Source organism: Seriola aureovittata, chromosome 19 (genome assembly GCF_021018895.1).
Source record: "Seriola aureovittata isolate HTS-2021-v1 ecotype China chromosome 19, ASM2101889v1, whole genome shotgun sequence".
Taxonomy (NCBI): Eukaryota; Metazoa; Chordata; class Actinopteri; order Carangiformes; family Carangidae; genus Seriola; species Seriola aureovittata.
Genome location: NC_079382.1, coordinates 7774149 through 7793631, shown reverse-complemented (window position 1 = coordinate 7793631; position 19483 = coordinate 7774149). Strand labels below are relative to the sequence as shown.

General features: G+C 40.9%; 1 protein-coding gene across 2 annotated transcripts; it reads left to right on the top strand.

The window, feature by feature from the left end:
• The first annotated feature begins 1183 nt into the window (after positions 1 to 1183).
• On the top strand, positions 1184 to 18392 carry magl (MAX dimerization protein MGA-like). 2 transcript variants are annotated; one of them, XM_056405528.1, is made up of 22 exons: positions 1184 to 1720; positions 3486 to 4675; positions 5469 to 5892; positions 6114 to 6210; positions 6339 to 6452; positions 6550 to 6675; positions 8027 to 8140; positions 8320 to 8716; positions 9528 to 9735; positions 9894 to 10131; positions 10367 to 10542; positions 10789 to 11002; positions 11203 to 11429; positions 11710 to 11952; positions 12130 to 12391; positions 12982 to 13631; positions 13808 to 13905; positions 14027 to 14072; positions 14259 to 14423; positions 15665 to 15776; positions 15933 to 16463; positions 16558 to 18392. In XM_056405528.1, the coding sequence occupies exons 2-22, from the start codon at positions 3519 to 3521 to the stop codon at positions 17484 to 17486; spliced, it is 6528 nt and encodes a 2175-aa protein (XP_056261503.1). In that variant the 5' UTR covers positions 1184 to 1720; positions 3486 to 3518; the 3' UTR covers positions 17487 to 18392. The 2 variants fall into 2 exon arrangements, with proteins under 2 accessions (XP_056261503.1, XP_056261502.1); XM_056405527.1 differs by having other exon boundaries at positions 11200 to 11429.
• The last annotated feature ends 1091 nt before the right edge of the window (positions 18393 to 19483 follow it).

The following is a 19483-nucleotide window of genomic DNA, read 5'->3' as shown; positions in this document are numbered from 1 at the left end:
TCACAAGTGAGAAATATAAAACGCCTAAGATGACATTTCTTACTAAGTTAAAATTGTAATTTGGAGTTAAATCCATGTCTACAACCACATCTGGCAGTTGTAATACACCCTCGCCACATTTATTCATTTATTGGTTTATTTACTGAATTATTTAGATCATGAAACAATTGGCCATAACCCCACCCCCTCCCACCTACAGAACTGTGGTGAACACAGAGCCATCTTCCTTACACTGCAAATGGTTTTTAAAAGAAATCTCGAACAAATGAGATGATAATGCATTTTATGTCGAGCCCAAGCTCGAGCTGCAGTCAGAATGTCATGGTTTGTTTGGTTGGTTAATTTTGTCTCCAGCAACATGTTTTGCTCACCATATTTAGAACATCACGCAAGGGCAAACAACATTTTTGGGGTGATACGGTTACTTGAAAGTGCGTGTTTTAAAACACAGTGCAGGCCACTCGCTGTGCCATACATTTAATTAGAGGGTGTATAAATTTGCTAAAGATTGGATTATTGTGGATTAATAACAGTGCAGGCATTTAGTTACATCAGTCAGTATGTTCTATTTTTAATGAAATCTCTGTGATATAAGGCTGGGCCACGTTTAGGCTAAACAACTTACTGAGTATTTTCTTTTAAAGTCTACATCTGAAGTCTTGGGCTTCAAAACCAAAAGGTAACAGCAACCCAGTAAATAACCACTATCCAACAATCGCCATGCTCCAACTTCCTGTGTAACAATATTTGTGTAAACATGACGATAGGAAAACTATAATTTAGAAATAGCTGTTTTGTTTAATTATTATGCAACAGAGTTTTATTTGGACAAATATTCCATTATTGTAACTACAACGTGTCGCTGCCATCTTTATCAGAGAAACAGTTGTCACCGCTGTCTGCAACATACTGTAGAAAAGGTAAAGTAAGTTATTGATTTAGACAGTACAGGTCAGTTTTGATAGTCTCAGTGCAGTTTGAACAAGGAAGCCACGCTGGTGGTTCCGTGTTACAAACAAACTTTTTTTCATCAACGGAGTGTTTTGGTCAATTTTTTCAGGCCACTGACACCATGATGAAAAAGCTGGCCGGTAAAATCCTCCGCAGGGAGCTTGCGCATTGGCTACTGGAGCTCAACCGCCATGGTGAACGTGTGACGTCACAGCCCGAGAGCACGGATGTGTGTGTATGTGTGTGTGAGAGAGAGGGGCAGAGAGGAGAGTGTGTGTGCTCCACGGAGGGTGAGAATGGAAATGTAATCGACAAGGTAAAAGAAGTGAAGGAAATACAAAGGAAGGAAGAGAAAGTCTCAGGTCTTTGCCCTCAGCGCAGGATTTACACATCCGAAACATATTCACGCAAACTTGCTGAGAGTTGTCCTTACCGGCGCGCGGACTCCGCTCGAGGTGGGAACAAACGAAAAAAAAAAAATCTTCGGGATGGTGGACTCCCGCTTCCCTCGCGGCCCGGGAATCACGCGCCATTGAAGGGGGGTGATATTGTGCATGCGCTTTGGCTCTACAGCGTGCACGCTCGGGTCGGTCGATACGAGCACACTGGCGTGGCTCTCGGCCTCCATTTGCCAGTTTGTGTTTATGTTCGAAGGATTCAGCGAGGCCCTTTCAACGGCGACGACGACGTGCAACAGTTGGAGTTTCACCGTGAACGTTATTATTGTTTCTCTCTGGTAGGCCACGAGGTATTCAACCGACACTGAAAGGTGAGGCGTTAGTGAAACCTGCAACTTTTCCAACTTGGTGAGTGGTGGAGCGAGCGGCCTTCCTTCCTCTGCGGTGTGTGAGGAAGAAAGCTGTTGTCAAACAACTTAAATTCTTGACTTGGCTTCGTATTTTAGGAGGAAAATAGTTATACGGAGAATAGTTGGGAGTTTGTGTCGTAAACACGCCGGTAATAATTCATTTCAGGCGTCGTTCGGCCGATTAACACCTTTAGACCTGCATCTGTGTGTTGGTGTGACTGTGTGATTAGTAAATTAACCGGGGGGGGGGCAGGACAACGAGAATACAGGTTACCTATTTCGCTTGTTCTCTGTCGTCGATAAAAATGAATTCAATTTGACTTGAAAGGTGCAAACGATGTACAGACCCACCGTTTAGAATCAGTTATCTGTACTTAAAATAAAGGCCTGTCCGAGCATTTCAGCCATGTCCTCAGCTGGGTGATATCAGACAGGCTATTGGTCAGTCACACCAAAGGGGTCTCGCAGCCCACTTCAAGAAGGCAAAGTCCGCATTTCTCAGACTGACTAGAGAAACTGTTGAACTGAAAAATACTTAAGACAGATGTAATTTTGTGCATGTGATAGCAGAAGTAGAATCGTTCACATATGATATAATGATGATTCTAGGTGGTGGAGGTGTAGTGTTTTCTCCAGGGGCTCAGCATTGGTGGTTTCAAAATATTATTATTTTGTTCTATTACAGACTATGTTATCACAACAAAACATCCTACTCTTTGTATGATGCCACGTTTTAAGTCTAATTTTAGAAAAAGTTTCCTCAACTCCTTGCATAATCCCAGTGAAAAAGCAGGCTTTTTATATATCTGTCTGGGTTAGATATATTTTATAAACGCATGTTTTGCATATCCATACATGTTAGAACAAGTCATCACCAGCTGTTTGAAGGACCACATATGGCCCAGGGTTGTAAATAAATGATCATTTCTCCATTAGTAGCTAATTTATTTTTCAGGAGGGTATGGCCTATCCTAAAAACTGCTCTGCAATGGTTTGATTCTTATTGGAATTCCTGTTGGACACAAAGAGCTGTTCTATGAATCATGCAGATCAGATATCCTGAAATATGGCCCAGGTGCTCTTCAGCTTACAAAACATTCACACAGCCAGCAACCTGAGAGACCAATGGTTGGATGCCCTTTAATTTTGTATGATATAAAAACAATGCTGTGATATTGACTTAAGTCATCTCATTCCTTCAGTTGATTCCACAAAAAATATTGTCGCACCTTAAATTAAGACCATGTTTATTATCAGCCAAGTATATCCTAGATCTGTCATTTGTAGCACCTAATGCTGCAACACTGCTGATGCCACGACTAGCTGTAAATTTGCAAGTTGCCCACCTCTCAGTAGCTCCTTGAAGTGTATTTTTCCTTTCAAATAATGTATTGAACCTGTGTACCTTAGGTAAATGTGTGTTTTAATGGAAAAATAAGAAGACCAAAGACCAAAAAATAATTAGAAAAAATTGTCATTTGAGCTTCACATTGTAGGTTGTAGAGGTTGTTTACATTTCTTGATTCTTCTCTTGTGGCTGTTCTTTTCTGTCAGTGTTTGCTCTTGAATAAGCATTAATTGTTTCTATTTACTTTTGTCGACATTTTTGATTGGTTGTGATTTTTATGTCTTGTTTGATTAGATCAGTATCTCTGTGATGTATGTTGTACCTATTGAACATCATTGTACTACATAACACTATTATTATTGTATCATTTTCTGTTAGGCATCAAATTATGTGGAACAGCGGCAGCCGTTGATGATGCCGGCTACAGACTCTGAACTCACATCCATGGAGGAACCCCATGCAGTGGAGGATGAGAAGGGGAGCTTGACTAACGTCCCCTCCTCAGCTCCTCCTACGACCATCCCTGCTTCAACGCCTCCTTTCCCTACCACTATAGCTAATTTCACTGGTGAGACAGTGATTGAGAACAGAGCTGTCTCCATGGCAAGTAATGACTGCAGCTCGGCTCTCTCTTCACCTGCTGAAGCCAGCCCAGCCAAGCCTGCTGTAACATCACCCACTACGTTTGAAGGGACTGTCGAAACAAGCCCAGCTACCTCACACATTGCATCAGCGTCAGACTCCTTAAAATGCACAGGGACAAGCCTTGTCAACATTTCAGAATCACTACCATTGTTGTCTGAGCTGCCATCTACCACATTTGGCAGTTCAGACCTGGAAAATGACTTTTCTCCTGCACTGACCTTCAAAGGCGTCACGGTGTCTCTGGAGAATAACAGCGTGTGGAGGCAGTTTTATAGCTGTGGAACTGAGATGATTCTCACTAAACAGGGGCGCCGCATGTTCCCTTACTGCCGATATCGCCTGGCTGGCCTAGATCCTGAGCGCCAGTACAGTCTGGTACTGTCCATAGTTCCATCTGACCAGTACAAGTACCGCTGGAACAAATCCAAATGGGAGGTCACCGGACCAGCGGAACACCAGACCCAGGGCCTGGTCCGGGCCTTTGCCCACCATTACTCATCCTGCAAAGGCTCAGACTGGATGGGTAGCTTGGTGTCTTTCTACAAACTCAAACTGACCAATAATACCCAAGACCAGGAGGGCCATATAATCCTACACTCCATGCATCGCTACATTCCTAGGCTACATGTGATACCTGTCCCAGATGGGGTCGTACCCACACCTGACCAGCCGGTGGTTATGGGACCAGAAAGCATGACCTTTACTTTTCCACAGACTGAATTTATGGCTGTGACCACTTATCAGAACTTTCGGATCACGCAGCTCAAAATTAATCACAATCCGTTTGCAAAAGGCTTCAGGGAGGACGGGAACAATCCCCGCCTAAACAGGGTCACCACAGAGGCTCGACCTCTGGTCAAGACAGACACTCAGTCCTGTGTTATAGAACAAAGTGAAAGCAAAGAGGGGGCTGTTGATCTGAGGTAAGTTTGGGATGTTTTCTTGTCTTATTTGGTTACTTTGCAACACACTATTTATCTTACAGATGACAAGTTTTTATGTGAGACCAGTTTGAATGCTTGAATTCAATGAACTTCTGTTATTATCAATTGAAACATGTTCATTATGCATATTGATGTTATATTTTTGTTTTGTTATATTGGTGTTAAAAATGTTTGCAGATTCACCTCTCTTAACTAATAAATCGCAGTAATAAGTGAAGAAAGCTTTTATAATAAAGATAATCAAAGTCATCACATTAACTTAAACATTAAATTGAAAAAAATTATTTAAATAAATAAATTCTGCCAAGTCAAAAATAGGGACAAAATAACACATCCGATTAAAGTATTTAAAAATAAATAATTTCAGCTAAAACCTGTTTCACAGTCTTGACTAAAACTAAGAATTACATCTATGCAATTCAATATCCACGTAACCAAAATCAGTATTTATCGTAAGCCTGTTGTATTGAATTACATTACCATGTTGGGAGTTTTACTACTGTCTTAAAACACAAATGAGACTTTGGGATGAGGTGTAGGATTGGAGGCACATATATAAAAAATTTTAGCATGTTATGCAATGATAAGTACATGGGCATAAGTAGGGAAATATGTGTCCATTAAATTGCTGGAATTAGCTTATTAAAATATCATCACCACATGCTGTGCCATTACAAATTTAATATATTTTTGAATGAGATCATCATTAAATCCTTTTCACTTTTTATGTGTTAAGTATCTTATAAACTATTCCCTTTTATGTGTCTTACAGCATGAAGAATCATATCATCCCTGCTCCTCTCTCAAACGTGCAAGAGACTAGACTGGTCCTGAAGCCGATAATGTCTACCCCTGCCAGTAAGGATGAACCATATGTCCCCTGTATAAGAGGCAAGCATGCCCTTGGTGAGCTTGTGCTTGTCCAAAAAAGTTCACTTGTGAAACCCAAGGAAGAAAACCAAACGCCTAAAGCCATATCCATGACTCCTACCTCCTCAACGTCTACCCCAAGAGCATCACCTTGGAGCCGCAGAAGAAGGAAGAAGATCAACAGACGCTGGGCGAATTCCAGAGGAAAAGAGTGGAAAACTGCTGCTGCCTCTCCCACGGTAGTCCACAGCCCATCACTGACTGTGGCTTTGCAACCAGAGCTGGATGATGTAGAGGGCCTGCTGTTTGTGTCATTCACCTCAAAGGTATAACACTGCAAATTACTGCAAGGAATGCTCTGCACATATCAGCATGTCTCTACAGGGTTTATTTCCATATAATCCATGTGTGGTACCTCTTCCAGTGATCCATCTCATCTCAGACTGAATTCCTGAAATGGCATTTGTTGTGTAACAGAATGACTTTCAGGGCACGGTGGTAAAAGTCTTATCAAGTATGTAGACTGTAATGTTCTTTTGTTACACAGGAAGCTCTTGAGGTTCATGTCAAGAACAAGCCAGCCAGTAGCTCAGCACCAGTGTCTCCAATTTCCCCAAAGACTCAGAAGCAGCACACGCAAACATGTAAGCAGTGCAGAGATTGCAATTATTTTGGATGTTTAACCTGTATTATTGTGTTGTAACCTAGTTTTATTTTACTCGCCTAGTAATGACACAAATGTCACCTTGTAAACATTTCTGTGGTGTTTCAGTGGAGGTGATCCCAGAGACTGTTGAGGAGAAGATAGCCCAATTGGAGGCTATCCTGCTGCAGGACCTCAGAGTTCTCAAACACAAACAGGTCATCCATCCTGTGCTGCAGGAAGGTGAGTTCATACAAACACACAGTGGTTGAGTTGGCTATACCAAGTAATGTAATGTGAATATGATCTCTCTTTGACTCATTTTTTGTTTGCTTTGTAGTGGGCTTGAAGTTGAGCTCCATAGACCCCTCTAAGTCCATTGACCTGCAGTATCTCGGGGTTCATCTGCCACTGCCTCCAATCAAACTACCAGATCAAGGTGATGCCACGGTTCTGTCTCTTGGCGGTAAGTTGGACTGATCTTTGACAGTTTGTGCATGCTTTAATGAAGGTAGATAATAATATAATATAATAATCTTGTATACTTAATTTGTAATTGTGGCAGTGTTGTCAAGATAAGGAAATGAGCAATAAACCCTAAGATTTTTCCGTTTATTGTCCCCCTCCTGGGCCAACCGGGCCATGAGAAATTTGTCTTTTCGAAACCGGTCCATGGCGCAAAAAGGCTGGCAACCGCTGATCTAAACTCTTACTGTTTGTGGACGTAGGGGTCAAAGAGTGCCCCCTTCGCAACCTCAGGCTCAACTTCTTCACTAGTGTTGCACCCCTAACTGCAGGGTCATTGCTCAAAAACTGATCCCTATGGAAGAACGGTGCATAGGGATAGCAGTGGTTTTAAAAAAAAAAAAAAAAAAAGTAAGTCTTGAGTGCATTTGTAGTAAAAAAAAAAAAAAAATCTGGTGTTTTGCCATGAAATCAGGATTTCGATTTTTATTTATTTATTATTTTAGTATTTATTTACATATTTATATAACAATTTAAAAAAAAAAAAAAAAAAAAAAAACTCTCACAGTAGAATTATGTCTCCCCCTCCCTTTTCCTAAAATAAGACAGCACATTTGCAAGACAGCCTTATGTATTTAGAAGGATAAATTACAATAGACATAAGATAATAAATTACCTACTTCCTGCAAGCCTCATCTGTAGTTTGTCAGTCATGCCAGATTAGAGCCTTGTATGCTTTCAAGATGCATGAAACGAGGCAAGGCTGTAAAGTGTCCTTAGTTTAAGAATATGCCCTAGAAATGGTTGTAAAATGGACTGCTTGTGTTTTTAAACACGTGGGCCAGAAATTACCATTGAACATGCCGGGGGGTCTGGCACTGTGTAGTTCTTAGAATCCCTCCTCTCTTTGTGTTCTTCTATTAGGATAGAAGTGAAGTAATGTTGATCAAAGGTTTGTTGGCGTAAAGCAGAAAGTCCTCCAAGAAAGGATGCAAGCTTCCTCCTTGTTATGGTCATACATAAGAACACAGGCCCTGTTCAGACCTGGTATTAACATCCATGGTGGACAGCTCTAAGTTTTGAGGACACACTTGAGATCCGATCACTCAGACCACGTTCTTTCAGCAGTTTGAGCAGAAATGCTTCCGCGGCCACATTAAAGGGCCGCCTATTCTACTGACGTCCTCTACCAGTCAATACACTGTATTCTTCAATGAAAATAGTTTTCTTGTTAACAATGAGAATAAAATGGTGATCATATCTGTTTCTACAATAACATTTAAACCATCACTGTGAATATTAGTGTGCTGTGTCCTTAAACTGGAGGCTGACACAGTATGTTTCCTTCACAGATAAGAGATTACCCTTCATGTCAAGGACAGGAAAGACAAGTGACATGACAAAAATAAAAGGATGGAAAAACAAGTTCATAAAAAGCAAAGAAGCATCTCCTTCCGACTGTGATGGTGAGGTTTGCTCATCTTGTTGCACTATCTGTAATGTCCCTTTTATCATGCAGTGGGATTAGTATAGTCATTCTAATTACTAAAAGATTAACTGAACTGAAACCAGTGGAATATATTTATGTCTGATTCATTATTCCCTGTTGATAAATTAAAGTCCCTTTATTCTTCCTCTCCAAAAGGATTACAAAGGAACCTATCTGCCTTCTGCAGCAATATGTTGGATGAGTACTTGGAAAGCGAAGCTCAGCAAATTAGTGAACGGGCTGCTGCCTTCTCCACACACCCAGAGGGCTCAGTGGCCTATCAGCTGCCTGCTAAAAGCTCCAGCTACGTAAAGACCCTGGACAGTGCACTTAAGCACCGAAATGCTGCTTCCAGATTCCCAGTGGGGGCCAACAGACCATGTCCCCTTTCCCACAAGCCCCTCCTTTACTCTGCCCTGACGTCACCGGCTCCTCCTCTGGCCAGCCCTGCAACACCTGTTCGAGCAGAAGTTCAGTCCATGCAACAATCAACATCTTCACATACACAGCCAGGAGCTCTGATGTCAGTTAGTGAAAATGCTGATTCACAGAGGTAAGCAAGAGCATGTTAGTAACATCTTAATTTTTAGATTCTCAACTTTTTAAACCTCAGAGTTTTTTTAGTTTTTTTTTATTTAGTTCTTTTCCTTAAAGAGTCAAAGTAAATAATTGATCACATTATATATTTATTGGTAATCGCACAGAGATATTATAGCAATGGCTAGAGGAAAGGGAAACTTAATCCCAAATAACAACTCAAAAAAATTATTTACACATTTAGTTAAGCAGTTAGTTTCCACATATTATTTTTTATTGTAATTGCCTTGCTTTTGCTGTGTGTATTTTGTTATTTTCAAAGGCTCAATCTGTAATTTTGGGAAATGGTTACCACAGAGTTAATGTCTTGATTTTGCCATGTGTCTGAATTTTATGTGGACATGATGCCACCGACAATTTGAACATGCTTACTTTGAAGAGACTTGCACATTATGCATTTTAAGAACCCAGTCTTTCTCAAGTAGCACATTCTTTTTACATAATAAAAACATCTTTCCATCAAAACTTCCCTGCTTCATTCTCCCAGCCTTATAACCCCTTGTTTTACCACTCAACTACAACCCACACATCAGACCAAAACACAGAATTGACGGGGCATGTTTGGCCACAGACTACTTTGCACTAAATATAAGCTTTGGACTTTGTTTTTTTTTTTCAAATCTGCAGCTACAGTATTTTTGTTGTAGTCCACCTCGGAAGTTCTGGACAACATGAGCTTTGTGGTTATGAAGAAGCACATGATACAAACAGATTAATTAAAAATGTACAACACTAATCTGCTAATTTCTGCCCCTCTCTCTCTTCAGATCATCTACATACCAGCCAGGGGTCGGCCAGAGACCAGCAATGAACTATGGGCAGAACCAAGGGATGGCACACAGACCCACAGGTCTCACTAAGGTCCAGTTCAAACTGTTGCAGATGGAGATTGCAGCCCTGAGCCAGGGTGTGAGCAGAACACACCTGACTCCAGACAGGCTGTCAGCGGCTCTGTCTGTAATCCTGACAAAACAGGTATGCAGCATACTGTGCAAATAATCTGTGTGTGTCTGTGTATGATGTACAGTGTCATTTGATATTAATGATGGATTGTGTCCATTGTGATTGAAAATACTTTGAAAGTAATTCGGATATCATAAGTGTTGTCTCTCTTCTCCTTTCCTTTTATTCAGACGTTGCCTGGTCAGGTCTTGAAATCTTCCAAGTATCTAAAGTATAAAGTTGGGGGACCTGAATGTGGTCAGGAGTTCTGCAGACTGGGTTGTGTGTGCTCCAGTCTCCAGCATCTGAACAGAGGTCCACTCCACTGCCGTCGGCCTGAGTGCATGTTTGGATGTGCCTGCTTCAAACGCAAGATCACCAAGCAGATTTCTATGGGGGAGAGGGAACAACAGATCCAACCTGTTTACTGTAAGATTTAAGTTATTTTTAGATAATTTATGTATGTTGTTCCATTTCTCTACAATGATGATTTCAACGTGTAGGGCAGTGAATTAATTTGATCTTTGACAGAGATCACATTTTAAATACCATTTGAAATATTTGGATTTTTTTTTTTCTGGTTTTAGCTTCTGTTTCCAGCTCAGTTTGGCCACAACCATCAGTAACTCAGAAGTGTTAATGAGATGCTTTTATCCCTCCCCAGCTATGACTAATATAGAGAATGCGGTCCAACCTCACCCGGGCTCCCACATAAAAAAACTGTGGAACCGCAATATTCATGATGTGGATCCAGAGCCAATCTACGCCCCCAAAAGTTCTCAGTGTTTGGTCCCGTCAAAACCCCCAAAACGCACCAGTGTACCTCGTCCAGCACCACCGGTAAAATAAAATTTTTCTCTTCTTGGATTTAACTGAGGCTTTTCCTATCTAGTTTTTGATTTATTCATTACACACTTGTAAACATGGCAAATTATTTAGTAGAGTGTAAGATATGAGAGCTATACTTTAGTTTTTGTTTGTCTTGTTTTATGTTTTAGGTGTAAAAAAATGTGCTTATCTTTTTTTCCCCTCTCTTTTGTCCCTTTTCTTTAAAATGAAAAAAAAAATTAAAATTGATCATTTCAGATAAGAGAGGAGGACAAGGATCCAGTGTATAAATATTTGGAGAGCATGATGACATGTGCACGTGTTAGAGAGTTCAACAGCAAGCCTCCTCCTGAAGTTACCATAGAGCCAAAGATCCCTAATATTTCTACACCAAGCACCAATACAAAACTGCAGAAGATGACTGACAACCAGCCAAGACACTACTACAGAACTGTAAAGACTAAAAAAGCAGGTAAAGAAACTGACAAGGTGCATTTCAGACATAATGTAATGTTCTTTGTGCTGTAAAAGTTCCATTTGTCACTGAAAAATAGGCAACATTTTATTAAATCTCTATGTCTTGCCCTTTGTGTTGGATAGATATACCAGACTATATGATACTGAAGGCATTTGTTGCTACACATAACTATATGTCCTTGTGTCCCTCAGCAGACATGGCCTGTCAGGAATCCACAGCCAGTGAAACAGAAGCAAGGAAACAAATACAGATCCAGTCAGCGTGCCATTGGGACAAGGACCACAAAATGGTCCTTGAAGCTTTATGTCGACGCATGAATCGGAATCGGTTGTGTCAGCGTTTCTACATAGGACCTTACCGCATCTTCCCAGTTGCCAAGATCTTCATGCAGAAGCCCAGTGGCTCCATTGTCACCTATAGGGTAGGCCTCTGAAGAGTAGTGCACTTGTGTTGTATTGATGTGATTGAAGTCCAGTATCTACTGTATGTTGTGATATTTGAAAAGTTATAGCTGTTTCATCAGTAGTAGGAACATTTTGTAGTTGTCCTGGCCTTCTGAATAGTTAGGGTGTTTTTTTCACTTTAACTTACTGTCTTATTACCTTCACTTCTCAGCTATTCACATGACCAGTTACAAAGAACAGCTGGTCCAAAATAGGCCAGTTTCTGAATATTATAAGCTGTATTTTATGTTCCTCTAGGTACACATCAGTAAACCATCAAAAGCCAGTGATTATGAGGAGGATGAATTTGATGACAGTGATGATGAAAAGGTTGCCAATAAAAGCTTTGATGGAGACATCAATGCAGAGGCGGAAGATGGTCAAACTGAAGAGTCAGAGATGCAGTTTGGAGTCACACCCTTCCTAAGTGGAGTTCTACCTGCCGGCAGACTGAGAGCCAGGACCAAACCTGTTGGCTGCCAAGTAAATGGACTTATACAGGTCAGGCTCGAGGAAATGCCATTTATTTATAACACTTTTAATATAGTTTCATCAGGTTTGGAACAACACCTAGTAATACATGACTGATGGCATTGATAATGTGTGGGGAAAGTGTATGTGGTTGAAAATGTGAGCTTTAACATTATTGAGTAACACCACATATTTCCTCTTTTACAGGTAAATGGCAAATGCTACAATCAGGCAAGACTGTTGCTGGGGAACATGGGATCTCTACATCCAGCTAACCGCCTTGCAGCATATGTCACAGGCCGACTGCATACTCTTGTCGACACTGTTCATAAAGTCTCTAAGAAACCGCAGTCTATGCAAAAAAATGACACTCCTGGTACTCTGCGCATAAAGGCTGCAGGCACAGTGGTCCCTCCAATTGTCAGTGCAAGGAGAACCACTGATCTGAAGACACCAACACAAGCACCAGGTATGATTGTCTCTGTTCCTGGACCATAGCACAGGCACTTAGTTTTAAACTGATTGCCTCCCAAAGGAAGGAAGAGTAATCAAGTAGAGAACACACATACACACACACACACACACACACACACACACACACACACACACACACACACACACACACACACACACACACACACACACACACACACACACACACACACACACACACACACACACACACACACACACCTCTGTGGCTACTGCAGGATATTGACATCTTCAGTGGAAATAAGAGTACCACCACTTAAATGTACTGTTTGCAAATCTAGTTTTTGTCATCAAGCAGGTGGATGACATAAATGAACACTATCTTGAGTCTGACTTTTTTAAATTTTATACTTAATAAATCAGTTACTGGTCTAAACACAGAGTGGGGAAAAAGCAGCGTTTCAGTTTTATTAACATTAAGTTAAACACTGCAAATAGTCATAATTCCAAATATTAGGGAATGTAAGGATTTGGCTTTCAAGGTTGACATTCTTTTGATTTCTAACTTTGTAATAACTAAGCAGGATAATTATTGCCTTGTCTTCTCTGCAATTTTTTTACTTTTAGTTCACTTCCAGCCTGACTCCTGGAGAAAAGGATTCACCACATTGCCACAGCATTCACAAAACTCCTCCATCATTAACCCTGTCCAGTCATTCATCTCGAGCCAACTCAGCTTGGTCAGTCCCTTCCAGCACAGCTCCACGTCCTCGCCTGTTTCGCTGACAGTCTCCCCCTCGCTGAAAACCCCCAGCTTCCTGGGACAGAGTGGGACCTATTCATTCAGGATCTGCCCTCCAACCAACCAGAGCACAGGGGCCCAGAACCTACCAGGAGTTGCCTTGCCTGGGGGCTTCACTCTCATTCAACTCCCAAAACCTGGAGCTGATGGAGCTGCACAACAACCAGAAACTGTGAACACCTCAGACATAGCTGCTGTGGATAAAGCCCCGCCACAAAGAGATGCTTTGTTTAATTTTGGCCACTTAGCTGCTAATGTGGATGCTAATTGGCATGGTTTGGACACTCTTAATGAAGGTAAAGACCTGTCCAACAGCATATCAGTGGAGCCTGGCCACTCGTCTGAGCTGATATGTGATGAGAAGATGCCTTCAGATGAGAGTGATGAAGCCAACAGTAGGCAGGTTGAGTCAAACCTGGATATCGCGTCAGAGGACTTAAGCTCTGACTCATCAGACTACTGTGGTGACGAAGATGTAAGTTTAAGGAATAAACATTTATTTTGTTTTTCTTTTCAATTGAATATTAGTATAAATAAAATGTGTGAATGATATTGCATAAACAATAACTCTGCATATCTGATCCTGTGGTTGTTATGATTGTAGTCATTGTTATAGCTTTAAAACTGCACTCTGAATGTTGTTTTCTTCAGGAGGAGCCAGTGGATATCGAGACTGTGGAGGAAGCAAGACAAGAAATGGCAATTGCCAAAATGAGGGAAGCTGTTAGGAAAACATTACAGGAGTCACGGTAATACATGTGTGTGTGCTTGTGAATGAAAGGATGTATAACGATGTGAATTGTATGGAAAAAGTAAAGTTTGAATGTGGCTCTGAAGTTTTGTATGTGTTGTTCTCTTCTTTCCCTTCAGAGATTCCAGTGATGATTTTGGATCAGCGAGGGACCTCAGGATCCAGGTACAGCAACCCTCCATTTTTAAAATTACTTTGGCAGAGCCAATATTGACATCATATTTAATCATTTTATCTCGCTAAACTTGGAAAGGTTCATTGGGTTTATGTTATAAAATGTGTGTTTTAAAGTAAAGGACAATATCTGTGTTGAATGTGTTGCTTATCACCTCCACTGTATCTCCATACCAGGATCAAATGGACAACGAAGAAGGTGATGCCAAGGACAAAAAGAGGCGAAAGAACCACACAGTGCTAGAACGGCAAAGACGCTCTGAACAGCGGGACCTCTTCGACAAACTCCAGACTGTCCTCCGGAGTGACCCCAGGGCCCCCAGGCTCCGCCTCCTCTCACTGGTCAGTCCCACATCATCCTCAGACAGTTGTATTTTTTTACATTATGGTCGGCAACAAGATGCTAGAAAACTTGTTTTTCCTACTTGGAAAAGCAGGAAGAGAAATTATATTTTATCTTAGCTGTATATCCCTATGAGTCTCCAAATATGTGCAGTGCTGTAAGCAGCTTTAGAAATTGGCCACTGAAGTCATTATAATAGAGTGGGTAGGTGCTTTAAGGCTCTTGAAAACTCAAATGTTAGTTAATGTTTTTTTCTGTAACATTAAATATTCATGACTGAAGGAGGAACAATCCTATTTTAAGTTTACAAAAACATTGTTTATTACATATTATTTATTAATTCCAATTGTTTAATGATTAAGTTTAACAAATTTAAGGTAACCTGCTTCATCAGGACTGTGTGGGTGAGGTCTGATCAGATGTGATTAGCAGTGGTCTACCAACATGAGCAAACAACCCTACATCTGTCATATTTTAATTCAAATATTGTATGATTGGTTCTCAAAAATACATAACGTCACCTGTTTCCCATTAATCCCCTCACACTTCAAACCACTAAGAAGAGCACAGACAAAACAGCATTTTCTGAAAATCCGTCATCTGAAATCACCAAAACTGTTGCAGCTCATCAGTCAGAGGAATTGCCTAGTAAAGACTACAAGTTTCCAGGGACTTAATTATGACGGATAATTATGAATAATTATGACTGTTGTGATCAGTGCCAGAGAATTGAATTTGTGCTGCTGCAAGTTCATTTACATGCAAACCTTTGCAAAATAGTTGTTCAGTAAATCTCAGAACTTTTTAGTTTTATTTACCACTTCTGGTTTAAGTTGTGCATACTCTACATGCAAACGTGAAGTGCCGTCCAAATTACTTAAATCCTTCACACACAAACACGAACTCTTGATATAATGTTTTCAAAGGTGAAAAATTGCCAGTCATTTTTCAATCAATCTGTAAAAACAGTTGTTGCAGTAGTTGCTGTGATTGGCAATGGAAACAGTTTTACATGAAGCCCTCCAGTGTTCACATGAAGTTTGTGATTCAATGCAGATTCAATTATTCACCACAAAGTTGGTGCATTACAGATAATTGTATTTGTAATGTAGATCAAACAAACAGTCTTACAAATAAACTGTTTGCCCACTTTCAGTATTTATACCAGATCAACATTGACCAGATGATCCATTCACAGCTGTGTGTCACCATCTTCTGTGGGTTTTCCTTGTGCTTGCAGGCTCTAAAGGAAATCCAAAACCTGGTTGAGACCTCCAGATGTCTGGAGGAGAAGAAGAGGAAGCTGACTGAGATGCAGTCTGTCTATGTGAAGGAGCTTTCTATTTTGTCTGGTATGAACAGTTTCTGTTGCTGCATGTTGAAATTTTGGATTGAATAAATAAAATGCAGCTGCTCATGTCTTGATTAACAGAATAAGTGATGTGTGTGCACAGTGTATGAAGCTGCCTTCACTGAAACTTGTTCTGTGTGAAATGTGACCTTTTTAGGAAAGTCTGAGAACCTGATTAAAAACAAGCTGAGGGATATCTGCCAGAGGCAGAAAATGAGAGAGAAGACAATGAAATGGAGGCCTATCTTTTCCCATCTACTCCAGTCCAGAGCGGCTCTCCTACAAGCCAAAAATCCCCAGTCCATGTCAAAGCCCATGCCCCTGTTACAGCCTGACTTCCTCATGGCTTCATCTGCAGCCCAAAACAATGTACACCAGGTGATGTCTCTGCTTCAGCCTAATGTACACAGGGCTCAATCCAGTGCACAGACGCCCGTGCCCCTTCCCACCCACACGTCCAAGTTTGAGGACCAGCAGGAAGCGCCTGGAGCTCCAGCCCAAGACACCCAGTCTCAGGTCCCAACAGTTCCAGCTTCCCCTCAGGTCACGGCAGCTCAGGATGGAACCTCACCCGTGTCCTCAACACCCAATTCCCAAAGCCCCTCTGCTCCCCCTCCACAGCCATTTACTCTTCCTCTGATTCGCTCTAAGACCGGCAGACTCATACTTCCCTCATCTCTGAAACCACGTAAGTTGAGTACTCACCACACCCTCATTTTAATTCCTTCAATTTAAATTTGTTATTATAATATTAAATACATATTTTTTTTATCTTCTCACAGTTAGTCAAGGCTTCTACACACTCATGTTTATGGAAGCCAAGCAGAAGGGAGAAAAAGGCGAGGTTAGCACTTCAGCTAACATGCAGCGTTGTGACGAGGCCTCCAAGAACCAGGATAACAGCTTTTCTGCATCTGACCACCCCTCCGACTCAGAAAGCAGCCGTATTTTGGGGGAGGACAAAACTACACCTTCAAATTCTGATCCAAAGCGTTCACGTACAACAGCCCCCCTGTCCGGGCCTGCCTTCATTAACAAATCAAACCATCGGCCTTCTGCTGATGTAGAGAACAGACAGGAGGGGGGCACGGTCGCAGGTTTGAACACGGCACAGGCAGCTGCCTGCTTGAGTTTTAACCGTGTTGGTCAGGTTCCTCCTTCAGCAAAGGATGAACCAGCTCCTAGCCCTACTGTAGTCCGGCGCCGCAGGGGAAGGCCTCGAAAGAACCCTCTTCCCCCTGTTAGTGGAAACGAAAAACGTACTGTGGTAGAAGAGACCAGGAAAAGTGTAAGTGAAGCAGTTATTCTGGTTGAACGGAGACAAAGTGAAAAAAAATCTTTGGAAGTGACCGAGACACGAGCTGAGGACACCCCAGTAATGGTCAGTGGCGTAGCAGATAACCCTGTTCCCGTGAAACGAGGCAGAGGAAGGCCTCCGAAGAAGAGCAGAGCTCACTCGTGGCGGCTGGTTGCAGGAGAAGAAAGCAGTCCGTCTAAATCCAACGAGGACAGTCCTGTCAGACCCTTGTGCCATTTTAAAAGCCGTGATATGAAACCTAACGCAGACCCCGCAGCATCCACCTTGCCTGGAAATATAAAAACATCTCGGCCATTAACGCGAGGAGCTTTGGGAAAGGACTTCCCCAGTGCCAAGAAACGCTCCTGGATTGATATAGAAAAGGAACTGGAACCAGAGCTTGAATATGAATAGTTCTCATATCTTCCTGTCGCTACAAAAGCCAATGCACACGGATGTTTAACCTCAGTTAGTCTCACACTGAAACCTCACACCTCTCTGAGGCAGCTGTATCTCTCCCAGCATCATCCACCCAGTCTTATCTAGAGGAGTTTCTCTATCCTGCTCTCTGTTTATTTGTGTGAACAAGTTACATAGGTCATAGCCTCACCAAATGTGCCTGTGTGTAAATCCAAAGGACCAGAGAGACCGTTAAACACTTGAAGCTGCTCTTTTCTGTATGTTAGCACACAACTCAGTGGACTTCTTTCATACTATAGAGACAGGCTGTTTTCTGCTATGAAGATATAAGAGAAAGCATTAAGTGACCTGCTGAATGTATGAATAGAATTTATGCTAACTCCCACAATCATTTTTGGTGTTTTCTTCTATGAATCTCACCTACATTCATGTTTATTTCTTGTCAGAAGCATGATATTAAGATTTATTCAAATTATGTTGAAGTCATTTATTACTAATCTGTTTTATGCAAATAAAAATAAAATTGTACAGATTACATTAATTGAATATGTTAAGCCTTACAGTGTAAGTTAAATATCTGTATCCTGAATAGGATCAGACATCACACTGCATCATTAACTCTATAAAGTGTAAAAGTTAACATTTGTCCTTCCCATTTTTATTAAGAGCTAGTTTGGTGAATATTTCCTCTTTTAGATCGTTTGTTTTTTTTGTCACTAACTCAGTGAAAAACATCTACAGTAGCACTTTATGTTTTGTTTTAGTATGTGTTTGTATAGTGAGTAATGATCTGTAATTTGGGGAATTAGTTCAATAATATGCATAAGCCTGATGTGTCACAAGCAATCAAGATAAAAGCTGTTAGCCATGTATTATATCTATAAAAAAATAACCTGTAAATATTGTATTCCTTTTTTAATTGCAATATATTTTTCTCATGGATGATTTTTGAAACACTGGTTGTCCTCTTACTTCAGTCAAAAGTTGAAAATGTGAAAAATCATGTGGCCTTTGAAACCAATAAAATCTACAAGCATTTATCACAGTCAGTCAGCTAAAACCAGAGGCTTTTCATGTTCTTGAGAGAGCATTTGGCTTTTTTTATGTAAATGAAAATCAAACACCATCTCTCAGGAAGAAACATCACTTGTACCATGAAGAGAAATTACATGTTCATCTAAAAAAAACAAAAAAACAATTTACCTTGTTTTGACACAATTGGCTTTTGTATTTTTCTACTTACACTTCATACAGATTTTACACTAATCTCATCTTGAGTAATGGCTGTAAAATGGGTAACAATTAAAGCCTTTTGTGTGACCAGAACACACTCCGTTACACTCAATAGACCGTATCAGTATAGCCCATTGTACTGAGGTTATCTTGTCCTGACTGGCAGCAGCTGAATCCTCTGATGGACTACTTAACGTTTACACATTTAAAGCATTTCCCTACGTATGGAAATGAGTGTCAATTTTTGCTCGTCTGAAAGGAAGGAAAGGTCGAGTGAAAAATGCTATGAAGGGTCAGGAGTTCATGCACTGTTAACCTTTGTTTAAACATGGAGATTGAACCGTTTCATTTGTGAAGAAACTCATTTACTTGACAGTTTTTAAGTCACAGTACTGCACACATCTGCTTTGTATCACACCATCTTGATACCTGGAACCTTTGACCATCACATTTAGTTGCTGGCATTAGAAGAGTTGAACACACAGGGAGGCAGACACTTGATGAAGGTCTGATGTCAGAGCATCTGAAATGAATTCAACGCGATGTGCGTGCATCAGCTCGTATACGGTCTGGGGCAAGAGCGTCACAGATATATAATGAACTCAACCACAATGATGTCTTAAGTGTCCTTTCAATGTCATATTATTTGAGTACAGCTTAGGTTTTCCTGCTAATGGCTACCCTCATGATCTTTCTATTCATTAAAATGAATGAGTATAATATTAAATAAACCCCTGCCTTTAAAATGACCACACACT

What these genes read in the sequence shown, in the direction of transcription:
- magl (XM_056405527.1), top strand. Translation starts at nt 3,519, where the DNA reads ATGATGCCGGCTACAGACTCTGAACTCACATCCATGGAGGAACCCCAT. An exon ending in CACGGTTCTGTCTCTTGGCG is followed by an intron (nt 6,676 to 8,026) that starts GTAAGTTGGACT and finishes TTTCCTTCACAG; the next exon opens with ATAAGAGATTACCCTTCATG. An exon ending in AAAACATTACAGGAGTCACG is followed by an intron (nt 13,906 to 14,026) that starts GTAATACATGTG and finishes CTTTCCCTTCAG; the next exon opens with AGATTCCAGTGATGATTTTG.